Below are 23964 nucleotides of genomic sequence, written 5' to 3' on the forward strand. Positions count from 1 at the left end.
TTACTACCATCTTAATTATAAGTTTGCTTTTATTTGATACCCAACAAAGAGAGGCCAATAAAATAATTCCTCTCGATCTCTGATATCTTTCTCTTGTTGCTATTTAATTGCACTTGAAATTGCTGCTCTTCATCTGAATTCTTAACTTTTCTTGCAAAGTTTGGTGACTCTAACATGCACTTGCTTGGGACGCACAAACATAGCCAGCTTGCAGTGCAGAGTGAACTAACCAATATTTGTTTTCCTCAAACTGAAATGGCAGAAAGGCTTGCAATGTGAAACTTGGTAAACAAAACAGTGCTTGACTCAATTGAAAGTGACATATTGAAATTGCACTAAAATCCTTTCACAATCACCCTCTTCTCTATTCTTCAGTCATCATATTTATAAGTCAGTGTCATCATTAAAGGGAGTTATTTCAGCAGGATTTAAAATGTAGTGTTCTTTGAAACTTCTCTTTAGAAAAAAACCTAAAATAGCCTGGACATGCTAAACTATTTCCCGGATTTAAGGAGACAGTACTTAAGAAGACAGGACTTGTAAGGTTAAATTTGAAAACAAATAGTGAATACAACTTCTAAAGTACTTTTTTCAAATGAGATTTAGTTAAGTTACTTACGCAGCTGCCCCCTGTAAACGACAAATTGAGTACGACAAATATGGATGGTGGCTTGCAAAGTCTTGTTTTGTCTGACCTAGAGTTGTTCTTAATGAATGACATGGATCCATAGAAGAAAGCTAGATCTCTGGAGTCTGGCTGGTGAAATAATATTATCCGCTTGACTTGCTTCAGATACTTGCTTTGGTTGTAGGTACATGTTGTATTAATTAATTTCATCGTGCTTCCTATAATAAATTATGCATACTAGGTGTGCTATGTCACCCTAAAATGTCTGGGTTAACTTTAACTTTGAGAGCAGGCGAAGAGAGTTCCCCTTCGAGCAGTTAATCGAGAAAACAGTCAATGTAAAAAAAAGTTCTATTTCTCTTTGTCCTAAACTGTGGCTTCCATCTTCAAGAAAATACTTAGAAATATGGGCAAAGCTGCAAGTTATATTTATTTATTAGTTTTGCACAAATCATGAATCTAGAGCAAATTTATTACTGCAACACATAAAACAATTCCTAAAATATTTAACAAAATAATTAAAGATGTCAGTAAGAGCAGTTCAGACTGCCAAATATGTATCCTACGGGAAAAAGCGTCAAAAGTTAGGGTTATTTATTATTTCCCAGAGGCAGGACATGAGCTAACCTGCGACGGTGGGACATTTCCCAAATTCTGGTGGCTGTCCTACATCTGCAAAACTCGAAATAACCCCCTAAGCTTTTAATAATGTTTGCACTACAATTTATATGAAGGCGTGATTCAAATCAACACATTGCTGTTAAAATAGAAATAGCAGAGCTGTGACACTCTACACAATCTTGCTCTTTGGGCCCTAAATCCCACCTGGACTTTTAACTGAGTGGTAAGATAAGAGGTTTTCTTTTAAAGCACTGCAAGGCCATATTGAGCCATCTTTCCACGTGAGGTGAGCACCTGACATTATATAATCAAGTCTACCGGTCCTTGTCACATTAACTGTTCTTTTTCTTGTTGCATAGTACTTCTATATGGAGATCACAAAAATATTAATGGGAGTTTCCCTGTGCAACAGCATCTTAAAATTTGTGTTGGATCTGCTATCATTGTTCTTGTTCATGGATTGAGAAGTTTTCATCTTTGGAAGCCCTAGAGTTTGATATAATTTTGCAAAGTAATTTGATGTAGTTGTATTCGTTTTCTTTTGGAATTGTTGAAGACCAGTGTTGTAACCTCATCTCAAGGGTTGCCACTTTGTCTATGATTTATTATTTTTATTTATTTTATTTAAAATGTTTTGTATATTGCGAACATGACCCAAAGGTATCAGAGCACCTTATGGAGTGAGCGCAACAAACAAGAACATGAGGTATCTAGAGAGTAGATAAAAAAAACCATAGTAAAGGTAAAAAGAAGTAAACGATATACAGTGGCATATGAAAACAAAAAAGCAATAAGTACTTGAGTTATATAATGCACAAACAAAAATACATAGCAACATCATAAAAAAGAAGAATCCAATAGACAGTCAGACATGTGAACGCAACAGTTCTGAGCTCGTTGGGATGTGAGGGAGGGGATAGTAGATTCATAGGGGCCTATTAGGATGACGGGCGGACTTAGTCCGCCCGTCATCCTAGCGGGGATTGGGACCGTCCGCCATAAGGGCGGGGTCCAGTGGGGGCTATTAGGATGTGTCTGCCACAGTGGCGGGCACATCCTTCATTTTTAGCATTGTGGCGGGCGGTGCTCTCTGCACCGCCCGCCACAATGCTAAAAATGCATTAATGCATTTGCATAGACAAAGCGGCAGGCACCGCGCGGTGCCTGCCGCTTTGTCTATGCAAATGCAGGGGGGATACCACAGGTCCCCTCCGTGTGCACCCCCCACCTCTCCTTCACTCTGGGGGCCCGCAGGAGGCCCCCAGAGTGAAGACCGCATGCCTTTCTGTGGCGGCATCGCCGCCGCGGAAAGGCATCTAAAGCGCCCATCATAATATGGCTGGCAGTGTCTATTAGACACAGCCACCATATTAAACCTTTTCCGCCCGGTCGCAAGGCGACCTGGGCGGAAAAGCGGCGGACGGTCTTTCCGTCCGCCTAGGTCCCCCCGCCATACTAATATGGCGGGGGGGAAAACGAGTGTGGATGTCGGGCGGATTGCCCCCGCCAGGCTGGCGGTGGCTACCGCCAGCCTGGCGGGGGCAATCCACCCGACATCGTAATGGGCCCCATAGTTTTTCACTACAGGAGAGAACAAACATGGAATCCTAGTGCTTACATTCATGACAACTTAGTGCTTTACAGAGTAAGCAAAACAGCAATAGGTACATAGAGAGTAGATCAAATATATTGTAACAGTAAAAAGAGTAAATGAAATCCAGTGGGATATGTAAATAGAATAGCAGCAAGTAACTGAGTTACATAAATTGTAAAACAAAATACACAGCTACAATAAATCAAAGAAGAATACGATATGCAGTGTACACAAAGGTTCTGAAGTCGTTGTGGCTGGGAGCAGTGCAGGTGGGGAGAATAGATGCACAGTTTTTACCAAGGTAGTGAATCATAGATTTACGTGAGGGGTGTAGTCTAACATAGGCTAAAGACGTAGGCACATTATGGAGTGACAAGAGGCAGCGGACAAAAGGAGGTCCGGGTCTAGACAAGGAACTGGGGTGTGACCAAATCCTTAGTGAGGGAGAGTTATTGCATCTGATCTCAGAAAGGAGAGAGTTCCAAATTTTTGGGGCCATTCTAGAGAAGGATCGGTTGTAGGCTTTCTTTTTCTTGATATTTTGTGGCTTGAAACCTAAAGGGCTCGTTGATATAATACAATCAGCAAAATGAAACGCAATCACTTAAAGTTGGGCCCTTCAGGTCATATGTTCAGGGGTGTGGAATTTAATAAAATATCTACTTGTCCATCGGGCAGGTTGTATCATAAATCTACAAGTCCTGTAACAAAATCCACTTGCTCCTTTGGTGCCATGTAGTGCAGCGACCAATTATGGCAGCAATCTTATTATATAAGAGCTCTGATATAGCAGCTCTGATTATTCAAGAGCTCCTACCATAGTAGTGTTTGAGTACTTGCAATCCCCTTATGTTGTCACGTTTCGCAGATTTACATACTGGGTCTGACGGTAGTGGTAAGCAATAGCTCCAGGGTTAGAATGCCCTTCTGAGTCTGTGCAAACCTACTCACTTGCATGTTTTAAGGGTTTTCAACAACTCTTCTATAATCTTTTCTCATACTGAGAAATATTGGAAATGTACTACTTACAATGGCAGGCGTAAACCTTCTTCCAGAGTTGGGAAAAAAGTGGTTGGAGGGAAAGTGAACTTGCAAACACTCAGATTTTCGCATGAGCAAAGCTACACATGCATATTTTCTAGGAGTACTATTTCTTGTCCTACTTCTGTAAATTCTTGGGAAATCATAAAAGCTGTATAGCTGCACTTAATGCACAGACATATACAATGGTTGCACTTTTGAGACTCTCTTTAATAATTTGGCCCTTTATTTGGTCCTGCATTGAAAGTGACCTTTTGTGTTTATTAAAATTCTGTCTTTCTGTAAAGGCTGACGTCACTGCTAGTGTCAGCATTTTGCTTTTTCACAAGGAGCATATCGGCACACAAAGTAGTTTTGTTCAGTGCCAGTAACTACTGTGGCAGTGTGTGCTTTTTGAGACCATAAACAATTTTTGCTGTTGTCAATGTTTTTTATAATAGTGATGGCCCAGCAGCTTCCACATCAATAAGGTTTTACAATAAGGTTTCCTAAAACCATGCATCACACATTGACAAAACTAAAAAGCTGACCACCAAATTCAGACCCACTGGCTTTGCCAATGCTTGTTTGTTTTTATTTCCCATAATCTTATTTAAACTTGTTACACTGATTTTCCGTTAGGAATATTTTTGGGAAATACTAGCATGAATCAACACATGCTACTAAATGATGCTGCAAAGAAATGTTACCTGAAATTTTACAGTTTAGCAAAATGTTTTTTTCCCTGCTTTAATTTTTTATGAACATTTTATTTTGAAAGCAAATAATGATCAATCTTGCTTTCAAGCCTCTGCAAATAATTGCATCAAATCAGAGAGCATTCTGGGAGCATTATACATAGGCTCATATTTCTAAACTTTGAAAACGTGTGTACACATTTTTATACTGGAACCACTTTCAGTAGTGCAGTCCGAGCTTACATTCACTTAGAGTGCTCACCCTAATGATAAAGACTTTCAATTAATGAACCATAAATACAAGTTTGAACAGCATTAGCATTTGAACACAAATATTACCTTCCATGATCCATACTGTGGTACTGCAAACTTGCAGCCAAAGGGTTGGTGCTGCAGGGGGGGTTGGGCCTGCTTGTCCCAAGGACAAAATACACATGAAAACTTGTTGCCCGTGACCCCAAGCAATATGTCCTTGGTGTCGAGCTATAGGAATTCCACACAGTTTGCTCGGAGTTTACAATGAAGTCAAAAAGTGAAGAAGTGGTATTCTGTGAAAACCACACAGAAACAATTAGTTGTCATTACCTGGGTGTTAACACTTTCTCTCTCAAGAATAGTTTCTTACAATACCTGTGGCCAATTTCCATCAGGTTCATGCTTGCTGAGTGTTCTTTTGCCATAAATATTTGCACCTGTTTGGAATATTCACATGGGCTTATCCTGTGCTCATTCATGCTGTTTCTTTTAATTCAGCTTATTTGATATCGCAAGGAAACAATGATGAATACTAACACTTAGGTTAAAACGTTTTCAATTATTTTTCCATCACATAAACACTTCTGTGTGGACTGCCCTCCTGGTTGACCCCTTACTCCCCTAAACAATCAACAGCATGAACTACCAACTCTGTTTTCTTTAGCTATCTTCTCATTGATTCATGGAGAAGTGTGGCTCAATGATTAAAGCGGCAGACCCTGATGCAGAGGTCTAGCCCGGGACCAGGCGGGTCTTGGGCTCAAAATTCCACGGACCTGATAATTCTCGCCTCAGTGCCTATTCCAATCATGGAGTCCCACACTGCAACTCTGAGCAATTGCTTGCTTAATCTCCACAACGGGCCCCACAACGCTAAGGATGCCTGGCCTCCACCTTGGGGGTACCCAGGAGTGGACGCCTCACAGGGAAAGCCAGGATGGGTTCCACAGCGGTATTCGTACAAGTGCCTTGAGACCCTTGCGGGTGAGTAGTGTGCTACACAAGTATCAATTTACATATTGATAAACCCCCAGAATTAATGGTAAGGGCTTTCCAGTCTCTCTCAACAGGTTCTGGAGTCAAATCACTATAATTACAATCCTTGGTGTTCACTCTGTGTTCCAAGGAATTGTCATTCATTTGGTGTTGCACTCAGTCGAGGTCAGGGATACATTTGAAGTGGATCTTGGGCACATTCTTGGTGCATCCACTTGTTCCTACACTCAGACATTTATTTTTGCCTGATGTTGGAAAGAAACACCCTCACTATGCTTTAGTCTCCTGTTAAACCCATGCACTATTATCACGTTCTAAATTATTTGCTAGCTGGCTAGATTGTGCTTTTTATTAGTCATTTCACTTACCTGCTACTGTTTCTGTGAATTGTATATCAGAATAGCATTGAGAAAAATATTGTCAGACATAAGTATTCTATCCTAAATATCAGCCACAAAATTATCCTAATGAGTGTAGATTTTTATTAGCAACTCCAATGGGGCAATATTTTTGTTATCATTATTGTACACAGTATTGAGGCTATAATATTTTTGACAGCCTGTATTTAGTCCACGATATTCTGGTCTCATTACGTTTGTGTATGATAGTTGATTAATTCATATTATACAAAACGTGTGATGGGTATTCAACTTATGCAGCGTGTAAGTACTTAAGAAACATGTGGTTTCCTTTTTTATTGGTACCTTTAGTAACCTAGAGATATTGTATTTATATATTGAAAAGTTCATGTTGCCAGACATCCTTGTGGTCAGAGAAGGCACTTTCATGAACGCTCAATGTGTAATACCTACTTCTCAATGAGCCTGACCATTGCTCTCAGTGGTACCTCTTTCATGGCCCTCACAAAGTTTAATCATATGTCTGGAAGTAAAATTAGTTTTCCCACTAATGGTTTTAAACACACTTTGAAGGAATAAAGTAGCATGAGAGGTTTATCGACTGGATAAAATGGAATCATACCTAAGATCTAAACCAGTGTAAACTTTTGCAAGGAAGCTAGTAAACATTTACCAACATGGTGATTATTTGATAAGAATATTAGAAAAGCATCCCTTTTGAAACCATCACTCATTTTCATGGGCACTCCAGAGGTACTTAACTCAGTGTGCATGGATAGTTTTCCAGATGGGCTTACCTCTAGGCACAAGGATGAGAAGTACAAGGCACATAAAAATAGCCTGGTCGCATCAAGGCTATATGATAGGTAATGGTTAATTAAGGCAAATGAAACTGTGGTTCACTGAATGCAGGCGTCATGTCCTTCGCAGAGCCGCCGTTTTCAAATTAATGCTTGTTGGAATCCTTAGATGTGTACCATATTTTGGAAGAGCTATCTATTTTGAAATGTATTCAACAGTGGCTGGATATAGATTGACGCACCCATTACAGTCATATCTATTGTCTTTGGTGACCGTATAAAATGATAAGTGGCGGGCGGGGGAGTGGCAGGGTGGGGGGTAGTGGACTCGTTCATACGACGGACAGGAGTAAAGTAAGTAAATAAATAAATAAATAAAACTATTTACCTTGCGCCTGCTGCATCACCGAGTTGGTGATGCAGCGAGCGCAAGGTAAATAGGTAAACCTTTAGGAACATGACACGATCCACCAACTTGTCCAAGTCTTTCCTCTCTTTTGTAAATGTCTCTCTATTTTTGTATTTACCGTTAGAACACATTGTTTTTTAAACAGTAACAACAGTTGTATGGAGGACAATTACACAGTACAAAACTGCCCATGCGGTAACAAATCCATATGGAAAAGGCAGTTTGAGTGGAGCTTCACAGTACACATTAAAGCACCCCCATCTCCATTTTGACTGTGTTATATTTATGTTGGTGAGGCAGCAGCCCAGACGTAACTTGCAATGGGCGACTTTATGTACACAATATGGGAGTGTCCTCACACCCAGGACTTCTGAACCGAGATCATAAAAGAGATTGAGGTCATGCTACCAACAGATCCCAAATATATACTACTGGGTATTCAGAATAACATAGATGCTTGTCAGACACCAAACTCTTTTTTACGGAAAACCAAGTTACAGTTTCTACCAGTGTTATATTTTGGGAAGCTTATAAGACCATTCTAAGAGATAGGATTCAAAACATAATCTCCCAGGAAAAGAAGCAGGCGGTGAAAACTAGAGAACTTAGAACGTCTGATCCTTCATTTAGAGGAACAGTCAGTTGCCCCACCAGACTAGACTCCCTGATCTTTATACAGCGTGAGGCACTACGCACATACTACTGTGATTTGATGAAAGACAATGCTATAAAGAAACTGTTGGCGACATTACACCAGCTATATGAAGTAGGTAATAGGTGATAAAGCTGGGTAACTCCTCACCATCCTCAGTAAAAAGGAACTGGAAGCAACGTGGGTGCGGACCATCATAGACAAAAAGGGGGTACCCCGAGTTACGGACTCACAGATCGCTCAGGTATTCGCTCATTATTTCAGGTGGTTCTATAAAGCATGCCCCCTGATCAATCCCATAGATATTGTCCACTGTCTAGCTGTCGTCCCAACCCTAGTGCAGGAGGCAAATACTGTGGGGACTTGGAAGGTGACCTCACGCTCATCAAGGCGCAAACTGGCATCTCTAAACGAAGGGCAAGTCATTCTTAACCTCATTTAGAAAGGGTGCTTTCCTCAGGCTATTCTTTTTCAAAAAGCTTGTCTCTAGCCAACTGCTTGATAGCACAAGAAGGTACTCTCTGTATTTGACTTCTGTAGGCATAATGACATGTGATCTATTAAATATATCAACTGGATCCTTATCTCACGGGTGTCGGAATTGAGAAAAAAAAAAACTCTGCTGATATCACAAAAACTTTGACATTCCCCCGATGATGATCTCAACCTGTATTGTAACTGGTACTTTGATACTCTGAATCTTACTCATTCTGCTAACTTCCTTCTCTACTTTCCTAACATTGCCCATTCCTGCTTTCTGACTCACATCTCTTGCCTCTTCTTTCCTAAATCATGCGGCTCATGGTACTGGGGACTCATTTCTCCAGCCTCTTGACGTCACTAAGAGTGTTTCCACGAACACCTGACTTCGCCCATTCCCTACTTCACTCACTGTCCTGATTGTCCTGACTCAGCTTTTTTTCCTTGCTGCAATCCTTTGTGTGCGCTCTCTTGACTATTCAATTAATTATTGTTACTCTTGTCATTTGTGCTTGCCTTGAACAGTTAAGATAGTTTACTTCCCTGTTGTCATATTTTTTATCAGCATTCATCTCATCATAAAGTTACACTCATTGGTTTGATTTTAGAATGATTCCCAGAGAGGATATTGGGTGTTTGTTTGAACGTAAAGTATGCTCAATCTTGAGATCTCCACGAAGATTTAAGTAAGCAGTTAGGCTTGCATCATTCTAGCAGTCACCCCTGAGCCACAGTAGGGTTTTACTATACTGTATCAACATCTAAGCAAAGATCCATGTTTTCCAAATATTGGATAGAGTTGTGGTTTCTGCTGTAAGCCATGTTCTAGAAATTTGTTTTATTATAAAGTATTTCCTGATGGTAAAGTCTCCCCAAAGGTAGATCATCTAATTTTGTGCATGGTACATATAGTGAAAACTCTTAAGATGTGTTCTTCTTTTAGAGATTTACAGAACTACAAACTGATATTTTCAAATTATGTAGGTATTTTTATCTTGATAGCATTTTCAATGCAATATTGTACAGATGTTTTTAGAAAACCTTTCTATTCTGTTTAGTTGCATATACATCCTCGTAGAGAAAATATATTATTGTAGATAAATAACATATAACCTGTAATGACTCATGACATCAGTGATGTCATGAGTGATGTCACTGACCATGTCATGAGTGATGTAATATGTGACGTCATCAGCAGTGCATTGCAGGCGCGCGAGTTATAGTTAGCTGAACTAACTCTAACGGGGGAATTTCAAAGGTTTCGTATGAGTAAAAAGACCAGCTAACTATAACTGGTGTGAAACCTATGGTTTTTTCAGTGAATTTCAAAGGTTTTTAAAATGCTAATTCCTAACTATAACGTGTGTGAAAACTATGGTTTTTTCAGTGAATTTGCAAGGTTTTTTAAATGCTAATTCCTAACTATAACGTGGCTGAAACCTATGGTTTTTTCAGTGAATTTCAAAGGTTTTTTAAATGGTACTTCCTAACTATAACGTGGCTGAAACCTATGGTTTTTTTCAGTGAATTTCAATGGTTTTGTTAATGATAATTTTTAAATGTAATAATTGTTATATTTTTTATACTTATTTACTACATTATTATAAAATATTTATTTTTAGATATATATTTTTTAAATTACATTACATATTTTTAATATAAATTGAAAAAAAAATGTTTGTACATCTCTCTGCAACGCAGCCCCCTGGCGTGTTTGCAGAGGAGGAACTAATTCCCCTTGCATACTGGGGGTCCCTGGGGGCCAACTAGCCCACCTGGAACCTCCAGTATGCGCCAGGGGGTTGCATTGCAGAAAGGTGTAATGAGGCCACACCCTTTTTTACACCTCTCTGCAACGCAGCTCCCGGGCGCATTTGCAGAGGGGGAACTAATTCCCCTTGCATACTGGGGGTCCCTGGGGGCCAACCAGCCCACCTGGAACCTCCAGTATGCGCCAGGGGGCTGCATTGCAGAGAGGTGTAATGAGGCCACACCCTTTTTTACACCTCTCTGCAACGCTGCCCACTGGCGCGTTTGCAGAGGGGGAACTAATTCCCCTTGCATACTAGGGGTCCCTGGGGGCCAACTAGCCCACCTGGAACCTCTAGTATGCGCCAGGGGGCTGCATTGCAGAGAGGTGTGATGAGGCTATGCCTCTTTTTACACCTCTCTGCAACGCAGCCCCCTGGCGCGTTTGCAGAGGGGGATCTAATTCTCCTTGCATACTGGGGGTCCCTGGGGGCCAACTAGCCCACCAGGAGCCTCCAGTATGCGTCAGGGGGCTGCGTTGCTTTGTCCCGGGGGGCGGTGGTCCCCGGGGCAGTGTGAGGGGGATTGGGCACGCCCCACACTTCTTTATCACTATGCCCCCGTGATTTGGTCCCCTGGGGGGTAATTTGAAAAATAACATACCGGGTTTTTAAAAAAAACATTTTGGGCCTTGGGGGGTCCTTGTGGGACCACCTGGGCAGGCCTAGGGGGTCAGGGTGTTTCTACCCTGCCCCCTTTTTGTGTTCTACACATTTGTTTTTCTGCTTTCTTGTGCCTCGGTCTACTGAGCACAAGATGGCTGCCAACACTTCCTGGTTTGGAGTGTTGACAGCCAATGAGCATGCAGCTTTCTCGAAAAGGTACACGCACGGTACGCGTACCTACGCGGACCCGTGCGGGCACGGTACGCGCCCCCCCCGATTTTCCGATGTTTATTTTTATTTGGGCCTTGGGGGTCCTTGTGGCACCCCCTGAGCAGGCCTAGGGGGTCAGGGTGCTTCTACCCTGCCCCCTTTTTGAGTTCCACATGTTTGTTTTTCTGCTTTCTTGTGCCTCAGTCTACTGAGGCACAAGATGGCTTCCAACAATTTCTGTTTTGGAGTGTTGACAGACATTGGCAGGGAATCAGCATGCAGCTCGCGCACGCGAAGGTCCGCGCACGTACGCGAATGGACGCGCACGTATGCGGACCCGTGTGCGTACGGTGCGCGCTTATAGATATATATATTTGTTTCTTTTGATTTTCTCAGGAACTACTGGAGGGATTTACACCATTTAAGCAAAAGGGCGATCTGCAAACCAAACTCTACCTCTCTGCCAAATTTGGTGTAATTCCGTTCAGCCGTTCGGGCTGTAGCCGTGTCTAATCATCCTATGGAAAATAACATGGGGAAAACACGTTTTGGGACCCCCCATTTTTCTCAGCTCCCACTTGACGAATCCCCCCAAAACTTTCAGGGAAGGAGCGGGCCATCTTCTTTGAGAAATTCGCGAAGATTCATCAACCGGCGCCAAAGTTATTCCCAATTAAATGTTGCGGATTTCCTTTGTAAATTAGGCCTTAACTATAACTACCTACTGCCGGTAGGTGATATATATATATATGTATATATTCTCAGGAAAGAACTAACCCACCGAGCTCCTGTCCGTGGCCCAGCAGCTCGAATTCACCACAGCACAAACAGTATATATATATGTATATATATATATATATATATCACCGTAAATGTGATCGTTTGCAGTATCACATATTGCCTTTTACTCTGTTTTATATCCTGTTTATATCCTATATTCAGAAATAGTATATGATATACATGCAGTAAAAATTCAGTATTGAAACCCTGATGATCATCTTTCATGAAAAGATTAATTTGAAAAAGTTGAAAAATGCATTTGTTCTTTTTTCGGCGCTTATTGTTCTCATGATGTATGATGACAAAGACCTCGAATTTCTTTCATTGTCTGAATGAAATGATTGCAAAATGCAAATGGTTGGTTGGAGTGGGGGGTTGGGTACTACCGTGCATGGCCTTAGCAAAGCATTGGATAATGGAACTTTTTCAGAAACTGAACAATACATTTGAAGTGGTCTTTTGTGGTGGAATATTCTGCTATTCTGTTGTAGCAGTCCTCTGTTCATTCGCAGTCTCCTATTTTTTCACTGTGTTGAATGTTCTTATAACAATAAAGCCCTTCATCAGAGGGGTGGGCCAAACATTTCCCCACCTATGCTTTGTTATAGGTCATTGCCTGCATTCTGGACGTATAATCTGAGGAGGGGACTATGTCATTGGTATAACTTTCGGCTATAGCTCTGGTACATTGAGCTTCTTTAGTTCATTGTCACAAGGATTCAAACCTAAAATTGATGAGGAAAACATAAAAGGGATTCTTCCTGTATCAGAGTTTGAAAATAGATAAGATAAGATAAACATCTGCCCCAGCTCAATATCTCCATAATTTTATGATTCCTTGGTTTGTTTTCACAGATGCTCACACTGTAGAAATGTCTGCTTGTTAAATTTAGTAATATTCAGTGCTTGATTTGTAAAAGAATGAGTGCCAGGGACTAAAGCTATGCTCAGAAGCCAGCGGCAACCACTATTAGGTGTCTGCACACGAAATACCAAGACTGCATATTCTTGAATCCACCTCATGCCTCTTTAATCCACTGCCAGACACTCGTAGTCCCTTATCCCACTCTTACATGTTCCTGCTTTCTCTCATTGTGAAGTTTTTTCTGTCTTTCTCTTCCTTTTTCTTTCTACTCTGTGCGTTTTCCCTTTCTTGCTTTTTGTAAATGTCTGATGAGACAAAATAAGTTCTGGTCCCCTAAAATGAGGGCAGGTGGCCTCCACCGTCACAAATTTAGCACTGGTTATGTTATTGCCTATAGTATTATATTTATTAGCAGGGGCCACTGCAGACAAGAAGACAGCTGGAAGGGAGCATCCAGTGTTCTCTTTACCCAGTAATGCATTTCTATCAATCACCAACAGTAAGCATTTCAGAATATTGGCTTTGTTCAATGATGTCAGCTTGGGTTTTGAGAGCTACTGTGACATCATACACCAGATGGCCCATTTAAACTATTAATATTGGGTGAGAGAACTACCGGTCAACCTTTTTTCTAGTATATTCTATCAGCATTTTGTGGGCTCTAGAAGGTAGTCCACATTGTAACATTCGAACCTGGGATTGGCTAATACATTATTCTGCGTCTGACGCTTTAAATAATGTCGGTTTTTGTATTTCCGCAGAGTCAAGTCATCCTTGTCGGAGGGAGCCAAGTCGAACCCATCGAAGAGGCATCGAGACAGATTGAATACGGAGTTGGATCGGTTGGCTGGCCTGCTGCCATTCTCACAAGATATTATCAGCAAACTGGATAAATTGTCTGTGCTGAGGCTCAGCGTCAGTTACCTGAGGGCGAAAGGATTTTTTGAGGGTAAGAAACACTTTCCTTTTTTCTGCGTGAGGGTGTCTGTGCTTGTCTGAGCTCGGTGCTCCGAGGGAGGTATGGAACAGTGCCATGTTTCTTTGCATCCGGGCTTTAATAGCACAGGTATCAAGAAATCAGTATCACTTTTACAGTTGTTCCAACCAAACTCATCTCTTAAAATGTAAGATTAAGATTCAATAGAAATTTTTTTCCTGTGTGAGTGACTGATTTACAAACATCACTTTTTGGTACATTCTATAATACTATAATAGTACTAGAAAATTTACTAAGTGCTATTCACAAATTGCACTTTTATAGTAACTTACACTTTCGAGTACGTTTATTACTTTTCCATATTCACAAACTTTTGTAGCAACGTATATTTTAAACATCAATTACACGATTGTATTAAGTCCATACCTCCATTATTTTCTATCCGTGGGTGTTGGAGCACCATGGCTTGTCCATGTGTAGTGCTAGCTGGGCTTACTACAAAAGTGTATGTAAGTCACAAACTTGTAAACATACTCAAAATTATAAACATACTCAAAAGTGTAAGTTACCTTTATAACACATGTCCTCTGTGTTTTCTTATGCTTGGCTAGATTTGGTGTTGTGAATCTAATTGAGTCTGAATTGACATCTGTCTGCAGGACATATTGTTGCTAAATTTCAAAAATTGACTTAGAATGAGGTTTAGCTCCACCCAGAGGAGTGTTACATTCTCCACTTAAGTCACTGGCCACGTGGAGTATTATTTCACCTTCCAGAAGTGCTTTCATTTGATGGCATGAGGGACTATTTTCACTATTGAAAGTGCATTCAGTTATCAGACTGTAACATTAAAACCTTTATTAACAATGTACACAGGGAAGGGTTCAACGTGATGAAAACAATTTATACATTAAGCATATCTAAATAGAATTTGTGAATGCCTGTATTTTGATGTGTTGGTACTTTGAAGCCTGACCTATTGGCATTGCCTATCTTGTTTTTACTGAGTGTGCAAGAAGCCATGATGAAGCTGCATCTGACATGCATGTGTTGCTTGCATGAGGCATTGTATCTTAACGGCTTCAAGTGTGTCTTTCAATTAGTAATCCTTTTTTATGCCTGTCCGGGGTTTTAAAACAGTTATTGCTTTCTGTTGGAGTTTTTAACTACTGTTAATTGCCTGCACCACATTTTTACATTTATAGGCCAGAGGCAAAGGCGAGGGTGCATAATGAGGAAAACACCCATCAATGCCAAGTATCATTAATAGTAAGGGAATGCACATGGCCACCTAATTTCAAAACACAAACACGTACACCAACCAATTGTCCTTGGCTGATCTGTGTTCCTGCTTCACTTTTCACTGAGTTCAGACTGAAGATAATCAACAAGGTCTGGGTCAACAGTCTAGGAAGGAATTCTGATTGGCTTAGTCCGTCTCCGGAACTCTCAAAGGATGTTAGGTATGCTTGTGCTTTCTGCTTTAGTGCCACAATTCATTGTAGTAAACAGTTTGAATCAGATCACTTCAATTTAACTTTCTTTAGCTACTGTCAGTACATTTTTGGTTGCATTAATTAAGTATCTTCCATAGACACATCATATGTGATTAGCTAAAGCATACCACTAACCCAGAGGGAGAAGTGGAGGTACGCCAGTCCACAAACACTGTGAGATAAACACACCAAAGTGTGATGGCGAGACAGTGTTCAACCTATTTGGTCCCTACAACTGAAAAAAACAAATAACCCTACTTTGAATCACGAGGAGATATATCATTTGTCATAGAGTGCCAGTTAGATTGGATGAGGAAGCCTCTCCCTCTAGTTGTGGCATGTGTTATAATTCGTGACCTCATCCTAACCTGGTAAAATGGTACTCAACCTCATTACAAGCGAGTTATTAATAAAACTTACTGGACAAGATGAGATCCAGACAGACAAACAATTCCTTAAGGTTAAACCCAGGGTAATGGGTTTAATAGAAGGTACCTTAGGTACAGCTAAAACCATACAAATACTGATACTAAAAAAAACCTCATCAAATATATCACCAGTAAATATGACATTTTAAAACAATAACAATTACAAACAGTGAAATTGTTCCTGTTAATTTGCACTACAATACAATGCTTTACCTGAAGTGCATAGCACCCCAAATATAAATTTCAGTGCTAAAGCATACAAAAGGATACACCCAAGTGTGAATATATTGCATGCAGCAGTTTTACATTCCCGGATATTTTGTGCAATAAAAATTGGTTTTAAGTAATTTCTCCTCAAACCAGGATAAAAACCAAAAATAAGATAAAGTGCTGTGTGCATTGTGTCAATACACCATCACAGGTATTACTTGTAGGACATTTATTTGTATCAGGAATGAGAACCAAGTGATGAACAGTGCCCAGACGCAGTCTGTTTAGGACGCAATGGTGCTGGCTATTGGTTACCCAGGTCAGATATGATTGGCAGCCGTCTGTCAAATCATATGTCTTACCTGTTTGCTCCCTGGATTCTGACCACATTCTTTGCACCAGTTTATAATACATAAAAAAAGGCCATAATTGCACTCTTCTCAATACAAGGGATACTTTTGGGGTCACTCAAAATGGGTAGCTCAAACTATAAACTAAAAGAATCATTTATATAAGACAGCTAGGGAGTCTTATGAGCATGGTTTAATGCGAGGCAGTCTAGGGTGATAGACTTTGTAAAACTAGTTTCGGTTTTTGCTCAAATAGACTGTTCTAATAATAAGAGTTTTAAAGCTAAAACTCAGGATCGTGAACCATTACAATGACCTAACCATCCGTATTATGTAAACATGTTTCTGCCTGCATACATGCCGTTACCAGTCAGGGGAATTAGTCAAGGCCTAACAGGGGGGCTTCCCTATCTTCTACTTCTGACACGGAGTCAGTATGAAGTGCAGAGTTGTCAGAATATGATTCCTACCTTGACAACCCAGGGAATCAAGGTTCCTTAACTCTAGGGAACTAACACTCCATTGGAGGAAGGAGTTGGTATCCTCTGTAGTCACACCTTCGTAGAGAGGTATCCCGGCAGGCAAACCTAATGGCCTCTATTACTCGGCAACTTGTATTACGAGACCCGTCATTTTTGTATGTTTTTAGCTGTACCGTCTTCTCAGGGTGGGATGAGGTAGCTGATGATGAAGCATTCCACAGCTAGTGGGTGAGTCTTCCTCATCCAATCTAACTGGCACTCTATGACACATGATAAATCCCCTCATGATTCAAAGTAGGGTTTTTTGTTTTTTCAGTTGTGTGGACTAAAATCAGCCTAGCACTATCTCGCCATCTCATTTGGTATATTTATTATTAACTTAAGCATAGCCATGTAATGTACGCATGTGTAGCATACGTGTATTGTGCACAAGACATTCATACATTAAACTCTCTTTTTTAGAGGGGCCATCATTTTGGAAGACGGAGGCCCGGATCAACATTGACCAATCCAAAAGGAAAAGTATATGAGTTACTCAGACATTAGTAGACAAAATCACAGATATAGGCATGGGAGACATTTGATGAGAGTTTAATATCTTTTTCTCTCCTGTCAACTGGTCCTTCACTCAAGCAGACCATATAATTCTGAGCAGTTCTTGAAAGAACAAGACACAAGTTGTGGTGGGCACTGGTTTGTCCCATCACACGCCAGTCAGGCTTGATATATGGTTTTGGCAAAGACCATTAAAAGTAAGAAATCAAGATTTAGTGAATGTGCATATTAAACTTCTCAAATCCCATAACGATGATTACAAATCCTTTAAAGGGATGCTTTGAGTACTTAAAGTCTACAGCACAGATGTAAAACTGAGAAAAGAGGGGATACAGCTTTCTCTTTTCAGACTCCTGTAGCCTTAAACATTCTCCTACAGTTATGCCAGATTTCTATTCATTTAATTTTCTACAAAAAACACAGTATTGGCTCTATGCACAAAGTTATCTTGCCTAAACTAATTCACTAGTGTAATATAAGCAGATACTATTCAGACAGTGCCATGAATCCTGTGTATGTGTGCGGAAGAGTGCTTTCAAAAGACAACATAACAAATGACATATTTCAAATTAAGAACAAGAAGCCAATTCACCAAAGGTACATATATACACTTGTCACCTGTATAAAACAAAAAGAATGCTTATGCAACTCAGTATTTTCTGACTTTCTATTCATCCATATACATTCTCTTGCAGCGGCGGCTCTTTAATGAGAGGGTTGGGGCGTTGCTTCCCTATATGTGCCTCCAGCCTTTGAATTTAATGTAAATAAACATTTACAGCTTAAATACTTTTTCTGCCATGTTGTGGGTCTCTGCTCTTGTGAATGGGGAGGTACTGATGTCTTTTGTTGACATGTTAAACCCATACCAAGCCATTGTCTGGCTCCTTTTGCATGTTTTTATTCAAGCCCTCCGGCAAACAGCTGACGCTCAACAGCGACTGTGTTGCCTTCAATTGTAAGCCCTTCGAGTGGGTCCCTAAGTCTGGTATAAAAGGGGATGCCTGCGCCGGGGGCTCCCCCATAAGGCGCTGCATCTCAGATAGCTTGCTTGGCCTTCCAAGTATCTCCCCACCTGCCGTCAGTCCCCTTGCTGGTCCAAGTTATCATCCTTGCGTCTGACCCCTTGCCCCCAGGTTACGTCCTGGCTTGAATTTTACGTGAAATGGTAATATAAGTGCTTTTGATTGCATTTTTCATGACTATTGTTCATCTTATGTAGAATTGTGTAAAGTTGGAAAGGGTGCAGGGCACGAGTCCTTCTTCAATCGTCTTTTCCCTACTTTGGTGGTTATATCTTTTGATTTATTTAGGTCCTCTGTAAAGCACCAGTTGGCATTTTACAATAACTTTGAAACGGTGCTGCAGAACCTGTCACCTCTCTACCCTTCCTTACTGGAAACCGTTCACTTCTAGCATCCAGAAAGGCCGTCAGGCGAGTAGTCTTTGAAGTTTTACCTTTTTTCTAGTCCAGGCCAATTTTCACACTAAAGTGACTGTTGAACATATTATTGCAGTGAGATATTGGCCAGTTTTTAATGTGTTTAGTATTTCAAGGCTGTATATTCCCACAGCTTTATAAACTAAACTAATTTGTTTTCAAGCGTACCATTTGTCAACCTGATTTTTTCCTTAGGAGGTGGACCCATCCTGCACCCATGTTTGTCGATTCGCTGAATTAAAGTCATACCCAACTTTTTCACCCCACCCCTTTCAAATGTTGCCATGGTTCTCTTGTGAGAAAGATGTAAATTAGGCATATTATAATGTGAACATGTCAAGGGATTTTATTCACAGACTACAATTTCATGTACTTATGTCATAGATGTGCAATTGAAAGCAACATGTATGTTATTTACGGTTATGGTACAGGATATTGTACAAATAACCATTTGTTTTTTTTCTTGAACTATCCTTCCTCAGTAGAAAAAGTTTTTTTTACAGAAATAGTATCACATTCTACAAGAATACTAAAATAATGAATGATATAGTTTGAACTCCCACAGCCTTTACTATGATTTCAATACATGGGTAAAAAAGACAAGTTTCTAATCGACAGCGGTTTAGTGGGGTCTCTCCTATTCTGTGGTGTGGGATTATAATCGATCCCCACTGGCCCCTCTACCTGTTGGCGGCACCTCCATTGGTGATATCAGCTCCACCTTTGGCTTCTCCTACCATCTCTACAGCAAAGACAAATGAATATCCCTCTTTCCTCTCTTCTCTCCTCTTATCCAGAAACACATCTCTTGTTGAAAGACTCTATGCTCGCTTATGTTTAACTCGTCAAACACTGATGTCCTTTACTTACTTTCCACACCTTCACTCATCTTCTATAAACCCTAAGCATCACTGAACAGCATCTAAAGTTCAGTCTCCAGATTATGGGTACAGTTCAACAGAAACGTTGTGTAGAACTGTAGTGTTCATTGTGTTTAAGGCACTTGTTGTCTCCATTACAAAATACAGGTCCTTTGTCTAACAACCTTTTAACATTCTCTGCTTTCTGTCACCCTGCCAACTTTGCCCTACTGCTTTCTTCTATATTTTACTGCTGTGTGCAACATGTCTGATCGAAGCATTTCTTGCTGGATTAATACATACGTAAACATATATATATATATATATATATATATATATAGCTAATTTAAACATTGGAATGTTGAGGGCTCCATTGAAAACAATGGAGTGCTCCTGGCTTCTAATGACCAGCAGAAGCCTGGAGCTTCAACATTCCAATGTTTGTTCACAGCTGTTACTGTGAACAAAAGGGCTCGCGAAGCCTGAGGGGATTTCAATCCCCACAGACTCTGTAAGGTCTTTGTTTTACAAATTAGAACATTCTGCCCTCTAGGGACTGAATGTTCTATTCACCTTATAGCCCTCTGTAGGGGGCTCTACCAGCCATTAACGCTAGAGCGGGCATTTAATGGCCGGTAGAGCCCGCCACAGCTATAAGGCTATAATAAAATTAATAAATATAATGTTTCGGGATTCTCAAAGGTGCTCCCACTTTTCCAGCAAGATACAGAACATAGCACAGATTTATTCTCATGGTGTGTAATTAACTTGTGTAGTTGTCCCTACCGGGTCGGTCATTCTTGATCTTTGCGTCAGTCCTCCAAAATTATGGTTCCTCTAAAAAGATTTTATGGCTAATAGAGGTGATTGTGACCAATATTCCTTTTCAATTTGACTTTGTTTAAATATTCCACCATTTTTTTGATCAACCTTGTGGTCTTGAGATTCATTTGGTGCATATTTATGCAGAGACATAAATACTCCACTTATCTTGTCTAAGGTTGACAGACCTGATCTTATTCCTCAGAGTGCATCTTTTGTAGAATGGAAAGGGGCGACCGAATCGGTCCCCCCGAACTTATGGCCGAGTGCCTCGATCCCCCCGGGAAGCCATTTTGGGCGGGAGGCGCGTCTCAGCTGGTATGCCCGAAGCGGCGTAGCTGGGGCGCGCTCGTTCCCGCCCTAGAGTGGGCTGGCCTAGACACCGACGCAGCCAGCCACGCCCTCAGGGGCAGGCAGGGGCGGGTATACGCCCGCCCTGAAGACGGATAAAAAGGGACGCAAGACCAGAAGACATCCTCTTGTTCTTGTGCTCTGAAGCTGCACCTCCTCGCTGCACGTGAGCTCGGGACAGAACGAAGAGCCAATTTTGAGCGTTTTAATCTCTCGCTTTGTCTTTTAGATACTTCGTCGAAAGGATGCCCAAGAAAGGAGCAAAGGGAATGTCGACTGACCAGTTGGTTCGGGCACTCATGAAGGACATGTCCGAAATTAAGAAGCGGTTGGCGGAGCGAGACGGCGAGGAGGGATCGGGGCGTCCACCGGCCGGAGGGAAGCCAAAGAGGCCGAAAAGGGGGCCGGTCGGGGGAGACGTCCCGGTTCCCTGTTCTCCGCTCGAGGCGCCAGCCCCGGTACCGGCCCCGGTACCGGTTGAGGGGAATCCGATTCCCGTGATAGTCACCCCGACGTCTGCCGAAGATATGCCTCCCGAATTGGCGGCACAGTTAGCAGCATGGTTGGGGGACAGTAATGGGGGCGCCATGGCTACCGAAGCGCAAGCACTCATAAAGCAGTTGCGCGAGAAACGTGATGCAGCCAAGGTGCCCGCGCCGGATGCGGCGATAGACAAGCCACGAGGGACGGAAGCAGCGTTCGGTGCAGGTAAGCGGCCATTGCCGATTGCAAGGGATGAGTCAACACCCTCTCGTAGAGAAAGATTGGGGCAACATGTTCCTTTGCCAATAAAGGAAAAGATTTGGGCGGGGGAATACGTTAACATTTTCTCCCTGCTCGTTGATCACTATGAGGTCGAAACTGTTAAGGGTCAAAAGGATCTGATGCATCCGAGTGTTTGGCGCGCAAAAATGGCCGCCTTTAAAGTGAATGAAAATATTGGTAACTGGGGGAATGCTTGGGGAATTTTCACGGCAATTTTGGGGGAACGTAGGCCTGATTTGCTCCCTGAATTTCCAGTATATCAGTCACGAATTATGGGGTACTCGACATCACACCAAGGTAACCAATGGTTCTGTTATGATAACCTTTTCAGGAAAGCGATGGAGCATAACAAAAGTTTAACCTGGGACTGTTACGATTCTTTAACATGGAATAAGATGAAAGAGTCGGGAATGTTGAAGGTGCCATTGGTGGGGAGTGCTGTTAGTGAGTCCTCCCGCCAAAATGGGGGGACACCCTTTCGGTCGGGTACGGGTACAGACGATTACCCGAGACCCGCCGGCAATACAGGGAAGAGGGGGTTCTGTTTCAATTTCAACAGAAGCAAATGTACTAGGCCCCCGGGATCTTGTAAGTTCAAACACGAATGCAGTGGTTGTGGGGCACCCCATCCTGAGTCCTCGTGCAGAGCCAAATCGGGTGAAAATGGGGGTAGAGGAGGCGCTAAACAGGTCTAATATAGTCCGAGGGGCGCCTTTACCAACCCCGATTGATACCCTGGCGATGATTCCCTGGCTCAGCGAATACCCAGATCGTACTTCTGCTGGGGTGCTACGAAACGGTTTTTCATATGGTTTCCGCATCCCGGTGGGTAACTTTCAGGGTGTCGGGACGTGCAAAAATCAACTTTCCGTCTTGCAGCATACTACCGTAGTACAGGATAAGATCCGGAAAGAGGTTACCCGAGGTCGGGTTGCCGGCCCGTTTCCTGTCCCCCCGGTACCGAACTTTGTTTGTTCTCCTTTAGGGGTGGTCCCCAAGAAGGACCCGGGTGAGTTTCGATTGATTCACAATTTATCAGCCCCTCATGGCCTTTCTGTAAACGATGCAATTGATCCAGAAATGTGTTCGGTGCGGTACGCATCATTCGATGAGGCCGTAGCCATTTTGAATCGCCTGGGGCCCGGGACGCTGATGGCGAAATCAGATATCGAGTCAGCGTTCCGTTTGCTCCCGGTATACCCGGATGACCAACGTTTGTTGGGATTCATGTTTCAAGGTTTGTATTACATGGACAGGTGTATGCCAATGGGGTGCTCGATATCTTGTGCTTATTTCGAGAAATTCAGTAGTTTTCTGCAATGGGTTTACACGAAGAAAACAGGTTTTCGGAATGTGATGCATTACCTCGACGACTTTCTGTTCCTTGGGGCCGCTGGGGATGATGAATGTGCCCGGGCCTTGACTGAATTTTGTGTTTTAATGAATCAATTTGGCGTGCCGTTGGCACCAGGTAAAACTGTGGGTCCCACGACTTGCCTCGAGTTCCTCGGGATCGAGTTGGACTCTAGTGAGGGTTGTTTTCGTTTACCAGCTTCCAAAGTATCGAAATTCAAGACAGCCCTGCAAATGTGTATCACTGCATCTAAAGTTACGCTGCATCAATTGCAGCAATTGGTGGGGAAGTTGAATTTTGCCTTAAGGGTGATCCCGATGGCCCGCCCCTTCTCCCGTTCGATTGCACAGGCGATGGTCGGCCTAAAGGAGGGTCACCATCGCACGAGGTTATCGGCCGAGGTCCGCCAAGACATGCGTATTTGGTTAGCATTTTTGGCGGATTTCAATGGTCGAGTCGTCTGGAACAAACCGGCCTTGTCCTCTGAAGAGCTTGGTCTATGGACGGATTCAGCGGGAAGCATGGGTTTCGGCGCCATCTTCGGCACAAAATGGTCGGCACAAAAGTGGCCAACATGGTGGCACGATGAGGGGCTGACGAGTAATATTGCTTTCCTTGAGCTGTTTCCTATTTTGGTGGCCCTCAGATCCTGGCCCGATGGATTCAAAAATCATTCTGTCATATTTTGGTCTGACAATATGACCGTTGTAGAATGCATTAATAGTCAGGCAGCACGTTGTAAAATGATTTTGAGGCTGCTTAAAGAAATTGTCTTACTGTGTATGCAACTGAACGTGGTATTCAGAGCAAAACATGTCCCGGGGGTGATGAATCAGGCTGCTGATGCACTGTCTCGTTTTCAAATGCAGGCTTTCTCGGGTTTCCTTCCCTCAGCGGACCCCGAGCCAGCACCCTTTCCCGAAGCTCTCTGGTCTCTCGGTGCCCCGAACTTCGTTACCTCGTGGGAGAGAGTCTAGCACCAAGGACGAGGAAGGCATACGAAGGGGCGTTTCGGGCTTATTTGGCCTTTTTGGGGACTGAGAGAGGGGGACTTTGGGGGCATGAGGATTGGGTAGTACATTTTCTGATGTCCTTGCGTAAGGCTGGGAAGTCGGTGGCTACAGCCCAGAGG

General features: G+C 42.2%; 1 protein-coding gene across 1 annotated transcript in view; it reads left to right on the forward strand.

Moving 5' to 3' along the window:
• Nucleotides 1-23964, forward strand: part of AHR (aryl hydrocarbon receptor) — a 415687-nt gene that overhangs the window by 66109 nt on the left and 325614 nt on the right. The window contains exon 2 of the mRNA XM_086941976.1: nucleotides 13543-13730. Coding sequence (XP_086798102.1) covers nucleotides 13543-13730 — 188 coding nt within the window. The remainder of the gene's footprint in view (nucleotides 1-13542; nucleotides 13731-23964) is intronic.

The sequence above is a fragment of the Lissotriton vulgaris genome, chromosome 10, assembly GCF_964263255.1.
Source record: "Lissotriton vulgaris chromosome 10, aLisVul1.2, whole genome shotgun sequence".
In the NCBI taxonomy this organism is placed as follows: domain Eukaryota; kingdom Metazoa; phylum Chordata; class Amphibia; order Caudata; family Salamandridae; genus Lissotriton; species Lissotriton vulgaris.